We start from the raw sequence: 19,230 nt of genomic DNA, 5'->3' as shown, positions 1-19,230 counted from the left end.
AACACATCAGGTGGGTTTGAGGGTCTCCAGAAAGGGAGACTCCATGATTTCCCTGGGCAGCCTGTTCCAGTGCTCTGTTCCAGTGCTCTGTTCCAGTGCTCTGTTCCAGTGCTCTGCCATCCTCAATGTAAAGCTTTTCTTCATTTTGGGGTGGAACTTCTTGTGTTTCATTTTATGGCCATTGCTCCTTGTCCTGTCACTGGGCGCCACTAAAAAGGGTCTGGCACCATGCTCTTGGCACCTGCCTTTGAGATACTTACATGCACTGATGAGATCCCCTTTCAGCCTTCTCTGGACTAAACAGGCCCAGCTCCTGCAGCCTCTCCTCATTAGAGATGCTCCACACCCCTCATCATCTTTGTGGCCTTTGTTAGACCCTCTCCAGTAGCTCCTTGTCTCTCTTGAGCTGTGGAGCTCAGAACTGAGCACAATACTCTGGATGTGGCCTCTCTGGAGCTGAGCAGAATGGGAGGATCCCCTCTCTCTACCTGCTCAGAAGCTGACTCTTGACTAAATGGTTACACCAACATCACCCATTAGGTCATGTGAGCAGTTACAATTTTCTGATTGTCTGATTTAATGATGAAAACCCCTCACATCGTATTGCAGTTTCCCATTGGGGAATGGATTCAAAGGAAGATGTTGGATTACTGCTTTTGCCTTGTATTGACATTGTACATAGATGGATTCCACTTCTGTTAAATACCCACTGAACAGGCAGGACTGTTCTCACAGCTTTGCAGTTGCCACTAACTTGAGTGGACAAGAGGGACAGAGAAAGTTGGGTGTTGTTAAAAAGTAAAGAATGTGTAACCTAATCCACCAAGTGTTCTGGGGAAGTAAAAATAATTAAGGCAAGCAAAGTGTATTGACATCTTCAGGTGTACATTGCTTGTAGAGTGCAACATAAGTTGATCTAAAACAAGAAGGGGTGTATTCACATGCCCTCTCCAAAGAGGGGAAGAAAACTCATAAGATACTGCTGAGTGTTTAAAATGCATTTATTATACTGGGATTTCTTAATTACTGTGACTTGCATCATTTACTTTTCAATGAGAATTTGTGTAGAAAGGAAATCAAATGAGAATATCTAATGTCTTCAAAAGCATTAGATTATTTTTTCAAACCATCCTTAAAAGAAGGTTTTTCTTGTCTGTAATCCCTCAGGAGTCCTATGAGCAGTTCAGTAATGCAGATTTCTCACTGGAGCATATGAGTACCCTAGAGCAACTTGTGAACCTTCATAGCTTTTGGCTTCCTTTTTATTAAGTCAAGTCATGTAGCTTTGCTCGCTTTCTATCTTTAACCACTACCATCACACCCCAAATTAAAGCCACAATTTCACCATCAGTGACATCAAAAGGAGAAAGCACCAGATCATCCAGCTGAGACATAGCTGAGCTGCCATCATGGTCTTAATTTTCCTGGTGTGCTCAAATGGGAATCTGTCAAGGCTCATAACAAAGTGTCTGGAAGCAAGATGTCTCTCAGTGTGTGAGAGAGTGAACCATGAATGATAGGATGTGCTACATGCCAGCAGCAGGAGTTTCAGAAATATGCAATTCAGAATCTCTTGCCCAAAACCCAATTTCCACATCATAAATAATGTAACTCTGGCAACACTCGGCAACTTAAAAGTGATGTTAACACAGTACAGTGTCAATATAAATTCCAGTCACACTGACAGCTGAACTGTTACAGGTAAACCTGTGTTTAAGCACTTTTGGTTATGGCAGAGCATCCCTCAGCTTTATACCTGACTCCTAAGATGGACCTAGGTGGGTACATTTTAGCTTAGACGCTTCTTTTTATATACAATCTTTGTTCCCCAAATTAAATATCCTTGCATTTTGGTTATATAAGTTTTATTAGGCTTTTTGGTTTAAATTTTTGTATGTACCTTTTGGAAAACATTGTTGATAAGCAAATGGCTAAAATACCATATTGGCTTGCACAAACAATTCACTCTCTACACAATGAAACACATTTAAAACTTTGCTTTGTTGTCTTATTGTCAAGAATTGCCCAATCTGTTTGAGAAAGATTGTGAATATTTAGAAACTCTTGAGTAATGGCTTGATAATAGACCTGTTGTGAAATGCCAGACCTGCAGAAGGGAATGAAAATTTGAGTTAATTTTAGCAGAACAAAAATTTTTCTTCTTGTGCTGAAGTGAGTCAGAGCTTGACTCACTTGTGTCTCAGAATTTAGGTGATTTATGGATGTTCCACTAAAGCTGTGATTTAAAACTGAGACAACCAGCCGAGAACTGCAATAGTTCTTCCTTCAGACTTTCTATTTCCTGATCCACCAGGAGGAGAAACTCTTCCCTTACCCTCACCAGAACTTGCCTCAGGGGTTATGAGCTGAGCACAGGCTGCTATATTCTTCTCCTCGTGTTTCCTATCAAATACTTGGGATGCAATCATAGCTGAGTTGAAGATAAGCTGATGCCCAGCAGAAAGGACACCATAGGAAGTGATTTTGCCATCTATTCTTATTTGCTTGAGTAGCCCTGAGTAGTAGCAATACTGAGGAACAATATTGTGTGTACAGTAGATAAATTATAACCTTGGAGGAAATGCTTCAGTTTGATAAAATGGTGCTAAAGCCTTTATGCTTTGATGATGGTAAATTCACATCACTGTGCTCACTCTGCCCATTAGTACCAATTTGTGGCTGTGGTGAGAGAAAACCATGAAAATTGGGAGTTTTGAAACAAGGTGTTTTATGCCTAGAACAAATCCTTCTCAAAAGAATTATCATTGTAGCTATCGTGAAATTACTCTTGAGTTTGTTCTGGATACCAAAATTTTGAACTACCCACTTCATTTATGTGCTGCTCTCTTCCTTTCCCCCTTAGTGACATGTCCAGCAGCATGGCCTGTATAGCAAAGGGCATTCCCTAAGCTGTTGAATCAATAGAGAGAATACTTAATTAAGGTTTCCAGTTCTTCTCATGTTGCTGTGCTTTGTTTCCAGTTCACACCATGTGATATCAAGACATAAATTGAGTTAATTTCTGATCAGCTCTTTAGAGGATAGGAGCTAAGTTTTTCATTAACAGTATGTGGGTGTCCCCATGTTATTTTCTAAATTGTCTCACCATTAGGATGTTTTATGTATTTTTCTGAATGTTACACAGTAACAACCAGACTCTTAAAATAACTTGAATTGCTTTAGTCTGAGGACAAAAAATACAAAGCTTAGCAATCTGTATCAGATATAGTCTGTTAAAGATAAGAGCTTGTACAGCTGATTTGTTATGCATGTATGTAATTGCACTTTTTGTTCTCAGAGCTGCTCCATGTGCAAAGAGAAGAGACCTGCCCACAGCCTCTGTACAAGATGCAACAAGTGGCTGTGCAGCTCATGCACAGAGGAACACAGACATGGCAAGGAACCTGGAGACCGCTTCCTGTCTGTATCCCTGAAAGGCTGCACAGGTACTGGGGACACACTGTGATTTTGTTTCTTCTCCTATCAGTTATTCAGCTGCAGAAGGAGCACTTGCAGGCTCTGTGCCACAGACACCAGGCTCTGTCTGTGTGACTCAGGATATGTACATGTCAGTGAGAGGTTGATTTTTCTCCAGCTTTAGGGCCATTGCCACAATCAGCATTCCACAGTATTGGGAAAAAGTTGGATATTTGTGCTTCACAGATAGGGTCTTCTCCACGTCTTTCCAATCCGTGGAGTTATGGGACAGGGTTGGGAGGGCTACAACAGCAGCAGGCCTTGCCCTTTCAGTATTTCTGCCCCAATTTGGGTAACTTCATTGAGGAAACCATGGTAAAGCAATGCCTGTGCATATGTGCAAGGTGTGCGGGGGAGTCACAGACAGCAAAAGGCTGTGATCACTACAGGATATTCCTTTCCTAAGCCTGGAATGAGAAATGTCTCCTGAGTGTATAATGAGAAATGTCTCCTGAGTGTATATGAGCAAGCACAAATTAAGCTGACTGGCAAGTATGTCTCAACCCTATACAATGGTGATCTACAGAAAGTATTGCCATCTCCTATTATTACTCATTATTTTCTTTCTCCTATGTCGGAAATCTGCTGCAGAATATGCTAACATGAACTTATATAAGCAATTTTTCACTTAAGAATTTGTGCTGCACACTCATTCTTCTTCATAAGGAAAATGAAGGACAGAAAAAGGAATAAAAATAGCCCACTGATTATTCTTTCTCTTTTCTTTTCTTTAGGATTTTCCTTTTGTAGAAATCTAGACTTGCCATAGATGGAGTTTTTAAAGTACTGGGTGGTCATATCAAACACAGTTTGAGGCACTAGAGACAAAATATGCCAAATAGAGCGTAAGCAAAAGAAGTCCATAAGAATGGTATTAATAAAAAGCACAGATTACATTTAAATGTTTCTTGGGTCTTTTCTAGAGAATAATATAAACTGAAGTTCCCCAGTCTCCCCTCAAAATGTCCTGATTGAATGGACAATGTTTTTCTTCTTGAGTTGATGACAAGATAAGGACTGTGGTTTTGAGGCTCCAACTGTTTATAATTTCATGTCAGTTTAGGTAAGATTACCAGCTCATAGTGTTGACAAATGCTGGTGAGACGTTATGCGTGTGGCTCAGCTGTAGGTTTGTGTGTGCTATATGAATAAAAAGATGCAGACACATAAAAACATGAGAAAGAATTTTAGTTCAGTACTAAATTCCATGTGCTGAAAAGACATGAACAAGGAGGTTGGTAGTTCATACACAGACTAGCTAATATAGAAATTATTTGGAATGTAATTTGTGCTTTTTTATTATTGCTGTTATTATTTATGTAGGTTTTATCTGTTTTTGGACATAGATTTCCCTCCAGAATAGTTCCAAGAGAGCAAATACTAGGATATACTTGAACTCAGACTGGCTTTTTTTCTTCTGGAGATACACACACACCATCTTCAGTCTGTGTAGGGTGTTCTGAAAACAGTCACTTTCTTTGTAAGCCCTTGCAACTGTTAAGAGATCTTGCACCTTTAAACTGCTCTATCTTTTGCCATTTCCCTTGTAAGGGTCAGACCTCCTATTTGCATCTGACAAGTGTTAGATTTCTTGGGTCAGAAATGAAGCAAAGTAGCAAAACACCCTCACCAAACACATGAAATCCTTCTTATTTCTATTAATTTTTTCTATTAGCTAAGATGAGATTGCTTTTCCATAGTTGGCACCAACTGATCTGAGGAACAGAGATTTAAAACTTTCTGTTAATTATTCAAGAGATACACCTGAGATAAAGAAAATATAGGCTGTAGAAAATGTTGACTCAAATACTGAATTTTCGGAATTTAGGGCAACTGAGCTTTCTCTGGTCACCAAGTGAGCTGCCTTTTAGGAAGCTGAAATGGATAGTTGTGGTTAGATATCTGCTTCTAGAAAAAAACAGAGTTGTGCCCTTGTACCTGATTTCTAAGTACTAAACTTACTCCAAAACTGACAAGTGTTGCTCTGAGCTGAGTAAAAAGTAGGTCAAGAAGAGCATGGCTCAGTGGCAGTTCTCACTGATATGTCAATTGAGTCAGGGGATTACCAGCAGCAGAGCCTGTGGGTCTGTGCTGCAGTTAGATAATATTGATTTTATCATTAGTTTGCATTTGAAATCTGCTTGTCTCTTAAATCTGACATGATATTAAAAAACCCCAATGAATTGTCTGGGATGATTGCAATCACCCAAAGGCTGAAGAACCCTTCAGAGAGAGAAAAAGGGGGAAATCATTTTATAGGATTGTGACTTCATGGCACATGGACCTTAAAGGCCACATCTCATTATAAGTTTGAGTTTAATATGGAAAACTTGATCTTGAGTTTACAGAAAAACAGCTTGTATGCTCTGCAGATACTGAACACTTTGAGAGGCTTTTCCAGTCCATAAACCTTCAGAAAGTTATTATGGTGTTTTTTTCCCTTTTGAGATGTAACATCTGATCACATAGGGGATGATCTTTGACATCCTCGTTGGATATCTATTGGTTGTACAGCCTCCTTATTTGCTTTGTCAGCTGCAGGTTTTAGTACAAAAGTACATATTTGCAGTATAACCAGAAAAAAATTTGCTGTCAAGGTGAGTTCAGTTTGCTCCTTTCTAGTAGGAAATATTGGAGTTGGTTAAAAACCCCCTAACCTAATTTCCTCCTTTGTTAATACTATCCATTAGCATTTGATTCAATAATGATATAAACCAATAAACTTCCCTGAAGAGTAAAGCATGATACTGCAGTAAATAATTCATAACGATGTAAACTATGTAAAGCTGTTACATAAAATCTTGGCCTAATCTGTCACAAATTATCTTCTTGCACATTGTTGAGAAGGTGGAATGAAAGTCAATTGAACTGGAGGAAATAAATCAACCTCCTCAGAAATATTTAGAGTAGATAGCAACCTAAAAACTGGGCAATTTGACATGTGTTCTTCTGGAGAGTGGCATGGATTTTCTCCATATTTGTATTGTCATTGTTAGCTATGAGATTTTCTTAGCCTTTCTGCTTCTCTGTTGGGCATTTTCCAATTTGAAAATGAAGTGACTGAGCCAGTATAGCTTCCTGTACTCTGTGGGTCTGTGCCATTGCAGTAGTTGTCACTTCAGAAGCTCGATTCTATAAAAGGCTTCATTTTGCTACAGGATGAGAGCATGGTCTCTGCCACAGGTTGGGTTTTTAAAAATGTTTAGGTAAGTAAGATTGGTTTGCTGTTGGAAAATGGAAATATTTCTTCTCATTTGATATGAGCAGATAATAATGTATACATAATTAATGCTTTTATATAATTTAAAGTTTTTATCCATATGTGTTATCTAATAATGATTTTGTTTGATTTCTCGTGTGTTGGTAAAGAATAACGGGATAGTGTCTTTTTTGGAGTACTGTGAGGAAGCAATTGAGCTTTTCTTTGGTGGTAGAGGGTTTGTTTTGCCATAGTTTAGTTCTGTCTTTTTCTGGCATCTTTAATTGACAGTGTTCCTTCTTTCTAAAACAATTCTACCATTCAGGAAAAAAGGCAAGAATAGATTGTACAGAAGCAATGCTTTCACTTTGCATGCCCACTGTCCATTCTTACTCTTCATCACATTATTCTTTAAAAAGTCCTTTTAAAAACAGATTTTAGGGCCTAATATCAGCCCCAGCTGCTGAAGTTTATGAACTGCCTTGCAAAAACAACAAATTTGGGAAAAAATTGCTCATGTGACATTTTAAGAACAAAGGATTTCCTTGCTTCTGCTGTGACTGCAAGTTTGTCATATAGTTGCTATTCTATGTTTTAAAATACAGTTGTGTAGAGTGGTTTACCAGACCAGGGCATTTAGAGTTGTGAGGCCGATGCTCCAAATCATGATATTTAAACTTATGAGAGTTCAGAGGACAATATGATTTGTTTTGATGGCTTATTCCTGAGCCCCTCTGGTGTGCTCAGTTTGTAGGATGTATAAGGAAAAAATTCAAACAAACCCAGCTTCACATAATCAGATGGTTCCAGGTTCCATGCCTTTTAAAAATATCATCGAGACTTTCCATGAAACTGTGAGTTTGGTTGCTCTTTTTCTGAGCTCTCATCCTTGTCAATGACCCCTTGCTTTACATTCCTCAGCAGCTGAAGGTGAAGCAAGGGAGTTTTCCTTGTTTTGTCCCGTGCACCCCCAGGAGCCCCTGAAGCTGTTTTGTGAGACCTGTGACACCCTCACCTGCTGCAGCTGCCTCCTGTCAGAGCACAAGGAACACAGGTACCTCACTGCTAATGGAGCTCATCGAGATTTAAGACTTTTCGTCTGTGTTTTCCAGCTGATGGTGCTGGCTGGTCTGAATTTAAAAGCCACAGCAAAACTCAGTTCAGTTGTCTCACTCCCACATGATTTAACACACGGCTCACAGCCCTCCCAGAGGCTCTCCCTGCTCTCACCTGTTCACTCATGAACATGGAAAACCATGGGGTGAGAATTTCCCCTTCTTTCATAGGTTCAGGCATCTTGATGAAGCTCTGCAAAATCAAAGAATCATCCTGGAGAATGTCATAACTAAAGTGGAGGAGAAAAAAAATGGGATTCAGGTTTCAGCTAAACAGATTGAAGACAGGTAATTGCTATGCTTTTTTTTTTTTTATATGAAAGTAGATGATCTATAAAAATAATATTTTCACTAAATGTAGGTTAACAGAATTAAGTGCAGCTGCTGTATTTTTTTTTTCTTGGAGGGTAGAAAATAATAGGAAGATTAAAAATATCAAATTCATGTTTAAGTGGTACTGACAAGTCATGGCATTATAAAACATGATTCCATAGTCTTTGTAAGGCATGTGACAGCTGGCTTCAGAGCTAAGATTTCTTTGTATAATCTGTTTCTGAACTAGAATTTGACAATATTAGAAATAAAGATAAATTTTAAAATACCTTAGTTCTTCAAGAAACCTCAAAACAAGCTGCAATTGCAGTCAAGGCTAATAAAAATGAAAATATCTAATTATATGAACTGGATTTTGCTACTGATTATGCATTTAGTAGCTGTTGGATCTCTCTTGTGCATTAATAAAACAGTTTCTAGAGTACAAATCTATTTCTACTATTTACAATCTAGTATAAATTGGAAGTTTTGGATATATTATATATGTATTTGTTGACAAAGAACTAAAGACTGTTCTTGGCATGATGCTTGAGAGAATCCATCAGCATTAGCCCGTGACATCCAGAGAGGGGTGGTCAGGGTTCGGAGAAGTGGGGGAGAGCTAATGGGAAATGATACAACTTTCACTGCAGTTCTGTCTATAGGTAGGTCTGTTCTTGTAGCAAATAACTGCTGATCAGTGAATAAATGACTAGAGCTGGCTCACCCAGGGGTGTGTAACTCTTACCCACAGGTTGCTTGAAGTAAAACATTTGTACAAAAAGGTGGAGAACCAAATAAAAATGGCCAAGATGGTTCTGATGAATGAAATCGATAAACGAACAAATATCCTCCTTGAACAACTTGAAGTAAGTATGGCTAGTTTATTTGACACCTTGGGAAATTAAACTAAATTAAATTTAATCCCAGTGCCAGTGGAAAGAATGTAGACTGTGAGAGCTATTCTCCCATTCCTTATATTTTCAAATATTTGGGTGTTTTTCTGCAGAGTTTTTTGTGGAATCAATGGTTGACAAAGTTTCAGGGTGAAGTTGCAAAATGTTTATCGTTAACTCATGATAAGCAATTTCTAATGCATTCACAGAGAATATGTGTGCACCTTTTGAGTACTTAGAAAACAAATCAGCTTCTGATTTTAATGTTTAATTTGTAGGAGCCCACTAGCAGCACAATTAAAACCCTGTTTCAGAAATGATTCTTTGGTCTTATCTCTGTAGCAGACCTTTCAGTTTTGACTCTTCAGTTTTTGGATGTCCAGCTGAAGTATATAAGTTTATTTTGAAATGTGCTAAGGAGAAAAATTGCTAATCAGAATTTCCAGACAAGAAAGTGGTCCAGGTGCAAATTTGATCCAATTTCTACAGCTTTCTGGGGTTATGTTATTCTGTCAAACCAAGGCCAGAATGATGCAGATTGTTTGCTCCTGGGGAAGCCATTGCTCTTCCTGAATTCAGATGTATCTCCTGAGTTGGATTTGATTTCTTTTTATGATTGGTGTTTAAAGAGACTCTGAAGAACAGTGTCGCTGCAAATACTGCATAATGTAGTGCCAATGATTGCATGCTTTATGTGTGTCTGAAGAATGACAGCCCTTTTCTACTGATTCACATTATTAACAGAAAATCACCAGCGAGAGGAAGCAGAGGCTGGAGCAACAACTGCAAGGTGTTGTGGTTTTAGGCAGACAGGTAGAGCATGTCCAGAACTTCATCAGCTGGGCCGTGTGTAGTAAAAAAACCATCCCATTTCTCTTCAGTAAGGAACTGGTAAGAGCAGTGCTTATCGTGCAGTAATTGTGAGAACTGCTTTAAGGATTTGATGTTTCTCAAATAAAATATTTTCATGGTCTTAGAACAGTGAATAAAATCATCGTCCTTTAATGTGTCACCAGATTGTGTTTCAGATCCAACGCTTGCTAGAGACAAACTGTAACACAGACATGGGCCCTCCTCTGAAGATCAGATTCACTTGGGATCCCTCCTACTGGACTAAGCAACTCTCCAATTTGGGTAAGAAAAATATAATAGGCAAGAGGCCAAAGCTAGGCTGGACAGACACAGACAGTACAGTACCACCCCTAAAGGGCTCTCCTTTTGTTTTGACATCCAGTTTTGAAACTCTTATGTTCTGAAGAAAGGTGGGTGTGGCTGGACTTTGCTGTTTTTCTCTCCACTTATATCCATTCACCAAAAGACCACTGAGGTGTCTGGTGCTTTCACTCTCTTAGTGGCCAACAGACCTGAGCAGTGTTGAGGCACTTGCAATTGATAGGCACAAAGATGACTTTAAGACACTGGCTGCACAGTGATTACAGTGTTATCTACATAACATATAAATGTGTGTGCTGTGACTTTGTTTCCCAGCAGCTACAAATTTCCCAACTGCAATGGGTTCTTGCAGTAAATTCAACTCAGTGGGCTGATCACTCATCTAAAAGATCAGTTCTCTTCCCATTTTAGGGTATTAAAAACTAAAAGGGCTGAAACACTATCAAAAGTGTTGCAGGGAATAATCTCTTGATGAAAAGCATGGACAGGATAATTTCATAGGTCACTTCTATTTCCAGCCTTTATGAGTCTCACCTACGTGACATTAATCTCTTTTATTTTTGTCACTGGCACCCTGGAAGCTGTCTTTTGGACCTGTGCTTATGGATGAGAAGATAAGCTCATACTTCAGTAAAAAATGGAAGTATAAGCTATATTCATCCATTAAGACAAAATAAGGCCGATTTTTCAAAGCGTTTGCTGGATAATTCAACCATGAGCTCCACTGACATCAGTGGCAGTTTGGTGTGAATGGAAATAACTAGATAAATATTGGAAAATTTGTCTTGAATGTATGTTAGCAGACTGTTTGGATAGGTTATTTTAATATCTTTTATATTTGAAATGTGAATGATGGTAATTTCCTTGTCTACTGTTTTCATTGTGTAAATTTGTCAAGACCATAGGAAGGAGTAAATTTGCTGGTTTTTTCCAGGGGGTTTCACCATGGAAGGTGGACACATTTCTCACCCAGATGTGCTACTCTGTGGAAATATTCAAGGATTACAAACCTCTCTGTACCACGGGCACCACTCCGCAGCCTCACAGCTGGAGAGCAGCCAGCCACACCAGTTCCCACCTGCGATCCAGTGCTCCGCACCGGTGTGTTGCTCCCACTGCCTCAGCATTCCTCACCCAAACAAACCTCAGCCTTCCTACCAAGACATGAACCACCATAAAAGCTTCCACCAGCCTCCTGCACTTCATCAGCAGCACTTCCCCGTGCAGTACAGCCTGCAGCAGCAGGACAGAGAGCTCCGGGGTGCCCCCCAGCCCGTGAAGCTCCCGCAGGCTGGGCTGGAGCAGCAGCCACGCTCAGAGCCGGAGAACGTGACCGGGCGGGTGGGAAAGCCCTTCCCACCCCAGCAGCTGCAGCAGGGTTGTGCTGTTGTGTCACACGAGGCTCAGCAGGTCCACACGAGCCACCCACAGGCTTCTGTGCAGGCATCAGCTGTGGGAGTGCAGCTGGGCCAGCTCCAGAAGATAAAATCTAACCACATGCTGCAGCCACCCCTGCAGCAGCAGCAGCAGCTGCCACTGACACCCCCATCGCCAGGGCACGACGAGGGCACCCACAAGCAAGTCATCCAGCAGAGCCTGGACATCATGCACCACCAGTTTGAGCTGGAGGAGATGAAAAAGGATCTGGAGCTTCTCCTGCAGGCCCAGGGACAGCCCAGCTTGCAGCTAAACCAAGCCAAGCCACCTCAGCAGGTTCAACAGACCATAGTTGGTCAGATCAACTACATAGTGAGGCAGCCAGCCCCAGCACAGCAACAAATCCAAGATGAAGCACAAGTAAGTTCTCTCAAAGTCATTTCCTACTGCATTTAGTGAGTGCAAGTTCAGAAATGGGACAGACCTTTGAGATTTCATGTATTTCTCTGAACATGTATTTTTCTTTGTGTGTTGTCTGTGTGTGCAGCAGAGAGGCTTCGTGCCTCATGTAGATTGGGGCAAAATTTTCTGTAAAGTGCTGCATAAACACCCTGGATCCCAAAGATCTGAATCTCTTAATAGACAAGGTGAGCAGCAGTGTGGGAGAATAAAAGCACCATCATTCCTCCTTTGTAAACAGGTGACTGGAGGACTGCAGTAGTTTCACTCTCCATTTCAACTCTCTTTTTTTACTGGAAGCATTAAGCCTTGAGTCCTTAAAAAGCATTAGATTCTGAATTATTATTGAAGAGAGTGAAGCCAATTTCTTGGTCTGAGAGTTATTTCCCATTCCAGTAACTGCTCTTGCTGCTGCACCATGTCATTTAAGATTATCATCATTACCCAAACAAGTTGTTGTGCTACAGCTTTGTCAGCAGGGCTAATCTCTTCCCTTTTCCTCTGTTAGTAAGAATCCTGCTTTTGAAAGAGGGACAGAGCTTGGTGGTGAGCATCCAAACCACAAGGCAGATCAGCTGCAGAATAAGGTGGCTTGGAAATTCATTTAAAACAGTGGAAATGTGGCTCAGACTTCCCATCGTGTAAATTCTGTGGAGCTGCCACCTCGAATAGTTCTCAAAGTGGATTGCAAGGGCAGGCTGCAGGCTTTTGGTATAGCTGTACATTTCAGCAGCTTTACTGAGTATTTTTTAAAATAATTCATTAATGTCTGTGAGAAATCTGTCTCCATTTATCTCTCTGCTTTGGGTTGCCTTGAACATCTCTGTTGTTTTAGAGTCTTTTTGGGCTTGTCGTAATGTGTATGCTGTGAGTTGATGCAAATTTGTTACTGTTTTTCTTTCTGAGCTGTTGCAAAGACAAATTCTCATTTGTGATTTGTAGGTCTGTGAGAGCTCCACAGAACCTGATGACCAGAAGCCTGTCATTCCTCTTGACAAAAGTGGCAGTCCCTCCCTGTCACAGTCATTAGATGAAGAAGCCAGTGTCAGGAGCCACTCCCCTGAGAGCACACTGCAGCAGTCAACTTTCCATCCAGTGAGAAAGGTATAAAGAACTTCTTAAAAAAAAAAAAAAAATTAAGGGAAAACCTGATTTGATAATATTGAATATGGCATTGGAGTTTGCAATGAGGGGGAAAAAATTAAAATGCAGTAAAAGTCAGCCAAATGGCTTGTAAATTTTGGAAGACAATCACAGCCTAACCTTGTGTGCATCTTCCAGTCAGGTGCCAGGATGAGCAACTCTTCTAGGGGCTGATAAGTGTTTAGGTCTGGCTGGCATGATTGGTAAGCGTGAACTGGCGAATAAATAAGAGCTCTATTTCTTCACTTCTTAAAGTCTGTCTAGCTCCTATGTCTAGGGATTTAATTACTAGGGCTTGCTAACTACCATCCTAGAGCAGTTAATTTGAAAAAAAATAAATAAAGCAGGAGTCAGAGATGCTGATGAAGTCAAGCCTGAGAAACAGTCTTCAAAATACTTGCCCCAGAAACAACACCACTAGTTACTGCTGAAGGTGGGGTTGCCTGAAAGGGATATAATTCTGTTATACTTCTTCTCGTTGCTCATGTATAGGCAGAAAAATCACAGTTTCTATGTATCTAGAATATTTTATTACATAATAGAGCCAGGCTTTGGTCTTTCCACCGACTGGGAGGCTCTGACTGTTGAAGAAGCAGCAGGAACTGTACCAGGAGGGCCACTACTTATCAGCAGACCCTTGGTGGCTCTGGATATCACCTCTGCCTTTGAAGAGGAGAAGCTGCCTTTTACTTCTCTGGACAATTTGTTTAAAACACTCCAAACAACACATCATATTCTGCTTTTTCAAGTTTGTTTGTTACTTCAGTGCATGACTCATTTTGTGTACCCTGTAGAAGACTTTTGCATATATTTTTTTCTTGGAATTTGTCTGTGGGATATTGTGGAAGTATTTGTCTTTCTATCCTCAAAAAGGATGTTATTTTTCCTTCTTTTGTACATGACTGTGTTGATGCAACGTATTTATGATGCAATACCCATCCAGAGAATTGTTGGAGATCCCTTTGGGAGTTGCAGACATACAGGCCTGGAAGCAGTGTGCAATTCAGATTTGAAAGCCACAAAGAAATCTGCCTTATGGACCTGTAATAGAAAGTTATTCCCAACAGCTTAAGCAAGAAACGTCAGAAAGAAGAAAGAAAATGGAAGGAGATGTGCAGGAGAGAGAGACTAGTGTAGTCTGGTGGGAAAAGCAGGAGTAATAAAGGAAAATTGCTGATTTGTTGCTGTAGGAGTTGAGAAGGTGGCGAGAGGAAGATATTCCTAGGAACTAAAAAAGGGATTTTTTTCTAATGGTGCTGAGAAGTGTATGCTCTTGTGCAGAAAACAGTTTGGTTTTTGAGGTGCCTGGTAGCTTTTCAAGAAGTTAATGTTCAACAGCTACAACACCCCATCTTTGCTTGTATTGATCTCTTCTAATGAGCTCTTTGGGATGAAGACATCTGGATGGGATGAAGATATTTACATCTCTGGCAATGGAAAGTTAGAAATCATGAAGGGAAAAAGCACAGCAAGCAAACCCTTAAAACATATTCTTCATGAATGCTCTTTAAAGATGTCTAACTGCTTTTGCTGAGAGTTGGGTTAAATCTGGGTTTAAATGGGAGATTGGTTCCTGTTTAAGAACAAGGGAATGTGTCTATTCATTCTCGTCTGGTTCACCTGATTAAATGTTTTCAGACTCATCTTCAGGCAAAAATCTCTGCACAGGTATTTGCCCATGTGCTCTCACATGGCCTGTGTTCAGAACATTTCATCTCTCTCAAGATCTTGGAAGACATGGAGAAAGTGAATGTGGGCAAGTCTGAAACACGTGAAAAATATGGTAGAGAAAATGGCTAGAGAAACCTGCTGCCTGAAGAACAATTGTGTTCTGTCTTTTTGGAGAATAATTGTGGTTGGACTTCTTGGCCTCATGTTGCATTTCTGCTGAACTCTGACAGCCTTCAGCTGGGCACAGTATTTCTAGTGGAGTACATAATTCCCTGTCTGCTGAGATTCTTTCATTAAAGAGAAAGCAGTGTGCACCTGAATTTACTGTTTAGTGATAAGGTTGCCAAGATGTGTCCAAAAAGTAAAGAGATAAAAGCTTTCTTTAGCTTAGTGGTTTCCTTTATTTTGGAGTGGGGCAAGGCTTGATTGCTCATATAATTAAACCTCTGTGCATTAATTTTGAAACACATTTATGGTATGAATTTGATATTATTGATTGGTAGCTAGATGAATTGTCCTCATGCAGAGTTACATTTATTTGTAAAGCAATATAGATAAGATGTTATTAATAGTTTGGGATAGTTTTCATTTGTTTCGCTCATTTTGGAACATTAATGGTGATATTTTGTCAGTCTTTCTGTCTTCCTGTATATTCCGCTAACTATCCTTTTTCTGTGAATTAATTTTTTTGTGCAGAATAAATCTTTCTATACTTAGACAATTGATTGTTTGATATAAGTACTGCACTTTGCATAATTCTGGGCTTGATTAGCACCTTTTAGGAATGCAACACTAGGAATGAAACTTTTCTGTTGATGTGGGAAATGGATATAATTTTCTCTTCACGTTCCCCTGTCAGAATACTTCACTGACATAGCCAGGACCTCTGTTTTGGACTGTGGAGCTGTTCTGTCTCCATGCCTGTCAAACACCCAACCTCTCCAGTAGGAAAGCCAGCAAGATAGAGAACAAATTTCAGCAAGACAGGAAACAAGTTTCTGAAAACCTTTTGTGTTACCTGCACTCCATTTCCAGGGAATTGTGCCAAGCTCTAGCAAACAGATTTTACACAAGCTGTGGAACTGCTCAGTTGCAGTGTGAAGGAATGAGTGCTCAATTAGTTTAACAGTTTTGTGGAAAGGGTTACCAACCTTCACTGATGATATGATCTTGCTGCTTTTACACAGTATGATATCAAGTTATTAATTTGTGCACAGGACTAGAGAGGTCACCTATTCTGGAACAAAGGTGAGAATAATAAGATATTTTGGGCCTAATTGTGTTTTCAGGAGTAATAACAGGAATACAGTCTCTGTTTTTTTTGCACATACCTAATTGTCATTTCTGGCTGTGATGAGCAAAGAGGTCTAAAGGCTGCATCTAGCATTTGAAGAAATGTCATGATTACTGCACATCTAGAGCACAAATTTGTAACTTGAACCTCAGGCACCACTGCAACAGACACTGGTGTTGATGCAGGACCAGCTGTACACCTTTCCTCCTCACACTCCATGAAGTGCACCCCCTTCTGTAGTTTGGAGCAAGACCCTTACTTCTGTTAGTTCACCTGCTTAAAGTGAATCTCTGAATATGTTGTGCACTGTATTAGTGAGTTATCACTAGACAGCTGCATCTGATCCTTTATAAATATAGCCAACAGCAGGTCCTTAGGAGAAGGGCATCAGAAAAAGACAAACTGATGGTCCACTATTCCAGATTCTGAAAGCCAGCACTTCAGAGACTTTCTGACCTGAAGGTTGTACCCAGACAATTATGTTTTGGAGCTCTTTATGGACCCCTCCTCTGTGAATTTGTCTATTTTGTGTCCATTTTAATACTAGTGTAGAATACTCCTCAGCATTCAGCACCGAGTTTTGCATTGCATGAGAAGTTCTTGGTTGCTTACCTCAAGTCTGTTACCTGATCGTGCACTCAGATGCCTTCTAGTTCTTGTGTTAGCAAAAACAGTGACTCTGTATTCACCCCATTCATAATATCTGTTTTATAGGTCAATATTTAATTCATTCTCAAAAGTTTCTTTTTGAAGCTTAAAAGTGACCGCTTGTCTCTTTAAAGAGTTGGCTCCTCCTTTCATGATAGCCATTCTGTACTTTGGTCCTTCATGTCTTTGGCCATTTTCCCCATACTTTGTGGTTTTGATAAATCATTTTTGAGTCACCAGGATTAGTAATGGAAGTGTAAGCATGTGGAAATGTTGTATAGTGCATTATATTTGTTGTATTGTTCTTTTTGATTTGCAACAAGTCCCAGCTGCTTACTTCAAGAGCTCTGTTTGTCTCAAGCACAATAAAGTACCTGAGATGGGGAAATCCTAGGAAATGTTCTGTGCTATCCAAGGTGCACTCTTCAGACCACTCTGAGAGGCTTCTGTTTTATTCCAAATATATGCAGTGTGGTGGCATTTAATCGAAGCCTAATATGATGACAGTTTGAGGTGGAACTTCTTTTTTTTTTTTTTCTTTAAAAACGTGTGAAATTTGTGGAAAGGGGGCTGGAGGACAGAGTACAGATTTTATTTGATGGTAATATTGCACAGAGCATGTTGTGATTACTTAGTGACTGAAAGTAATAATTATTTAATATCCGACACTAGAACTTCAAATCTGAGCTTGGGACCAAAGTGGGTTTGTTGTTGCTACATTTTTCCCTTAATTACTATTAATTCTAGGGCAATTAGGGATGAGGGAAAGAACAGCCTGTAATTTAGGGTCCTACGAATTTCTAAAGTAACAGAGTAAGTTTGTTACTTTACAGAATTGAACTGCTCACAGCACGAATTCTTTCATGCTTAATGCAATTAGGTACATTTCCCAGAATGGTGATTTAAAAAAACCTTTTTCCTTTGACCTGAAAAAAGAAGATAAATAAAACATGATGCTGCTTGCTCCATGCAATCTCTTCCTCCTTCCGCTTTAAGCCCGCTCCAGTTTATTCAGACAAATTGTTAAGGAAGATTTAGATTCTTTTTTCTCGTGAAAGCGGAAAGGAAATCCTTCGGATTCTGTTCTGAAACTAGGAATGGGAAGCATGTGCAGCCTGTGTTATCAGTGCTGCTGTGTTAAGCAACTGGATTGGAGTAGTACATTTGTTTAACCTTCCAGCATAATGAGCTGCCAGGGGGATTGCTCCACTTAATAGCAGCCGTTCATTACTCTGCAACCATTTGCAGCGTGGTGTTTCTCCCATAGCAAAGAGAGTTGGCGGTTCCCAGTTTTAGCTTCCTTTATCAGTGACACTTAATGTCAACAACCCTGAGACTTTGCCAAAACAATCCTAACAAATCCTAATCCCTCTGTTTCAAGGTAAGTATTTGCTTCTCAGAATTCTTCTGTATTGGTGCTGCATGTTTACACTGGACCTTTTTTTGAATGCAACAGTGATCAAAGAAATATTTGAACTGAACCATATATTTATTTTTTTTATTCTCTGAAGGCACTTTGCATGTTCTTTTTTCTTACCTTTCACTACCATAGCTAAGAAAATTGTGGTAGAAGGCATTTTGGGGTGGTGATACTGCTGCCATTATATTATAAGGATCATCAGACCAAAATTAATTATGAGACAATGAGAATTCCATTTATAGTGACACAGATGTAGTTCAATGTGCCAGACTGTACATTAAAATGTCAAAAAGTTCAAAATTAACCAACAGCTGAAGCCACTTTCTGCCCAAGAGCATAATTAATGCTTGTTGTTCATATGTTGCAATGTAAAAGCAGTAGAGCTTTTGTAAAAGAGATAAATCCTTTAAAGGCATCCCATTTGCAAAAAACTAGCTGAACTGTCAAGGGAAAAGAGAAATTTTTGCTAATGGCAAAAGAAATGATTATTTTAGGGAGTGAATTAATAGTCTATTAATGAGTCTTGTTCCCAGTGCATTGTTCACTTCACACTTGACAGCAGCTCCATGATCAGGATGGAATGTGTCTCTTCTTAACTGTGAGTTTTAATATTTTGCACTGAAAGATCATAATGTTGCTTCATCATTAAAATAACCACAAAATTAACTTTTGCCCCAAGGGAAAGACAGATGGCAGTTTGATGGCCTCATTATTCTTTTTAACAAGAGTAAGGTTTTACACTGGCTTATATAATCTAAAAAGATCTCTGAAGAAACTGATGCTAGCTAGAAGAGTAAAAAGGACATAGCCACACCATGCAATTGAATTTCATCTTTCTGAAAATTATAGCTGTAACAAAATCTTGCATGTGCGTGTCCGTATTTTTTTTCCTTCAGTAGGAGTCATCCCAGTGACAACTCTCAGTAAGTAAACTTGTCTTACTGGAGCCAGGAGTAATCCTGTGTTGCCTTAGGAGGGGTAGCATTTCACCTGACTTGCACACAGAGGGTCAGGTCTCAATACATGAGAAGATGGCACGTGCTTGT

General features: G+C 39.7%; 1 protein-coding gene across 2 annotated transcripts in view; it reads left to right on the top strand.

Moving 5' to 3' along the window:
- Positions 1-19,230, top strand: part of TRIM66 (tripartite motif containing 66) — a 49,896-nt gene that overhangs the window by 14,382 nt on the left and 16,284 nt on the right. For both annotated transcript variants that reach the window (XM_048308375.1, XM_048308374.1), the window contains 8 exons: positions 3,299-3,446; positions 7,598-7,730; positions 7,963-8,079; positions 8,858-8,972; positions 9,744-9,890; positions 10,016-10,133; positions 11,107-11,969; positions 12,951-13,112. In XM_048308375.1, coding sequence (XP_048164332.1) covers positions 3,299-3,446; positions 7,598-7,730; positions 7,963-8,079; positions 8,858-8,972; positions 9,744-9,890; positions 10,016-10,133; positions 11,107-11,969; positions 12,951-13,112 — 1,803 coding nt within the window. The remainder of the gene's footprint in view (positions 1-3,298; positions 3,447-7,597; positions 7,731-7,962; positions 8,080-8,857; positions 8,973-9,743; positions 9,891-10,015; positions 10,134-11,106; positions 11,970-12,950; positions 13,113-19,230) is intronic.

The sequence above is a fragment of the Corvus hawaiiensis genome, chromosome 6 (assembly GCF_020740725.1).
Source record: "Corvus hawaiiensis isolate bCorHaw1 chromosome 6, bCorHaw1.pri.cur, whole genome shotgun sequence".
NCBI lineage: Eukaryota > Metazoa > Chordata > Aves > Passeriformes > Corvidae > Corvus > Corvus hawaiiensis.
Note: the sequence above shows the minus strand (reverse complement) of the source record. Positions and strands in the feature narration are given on the sequence as shown.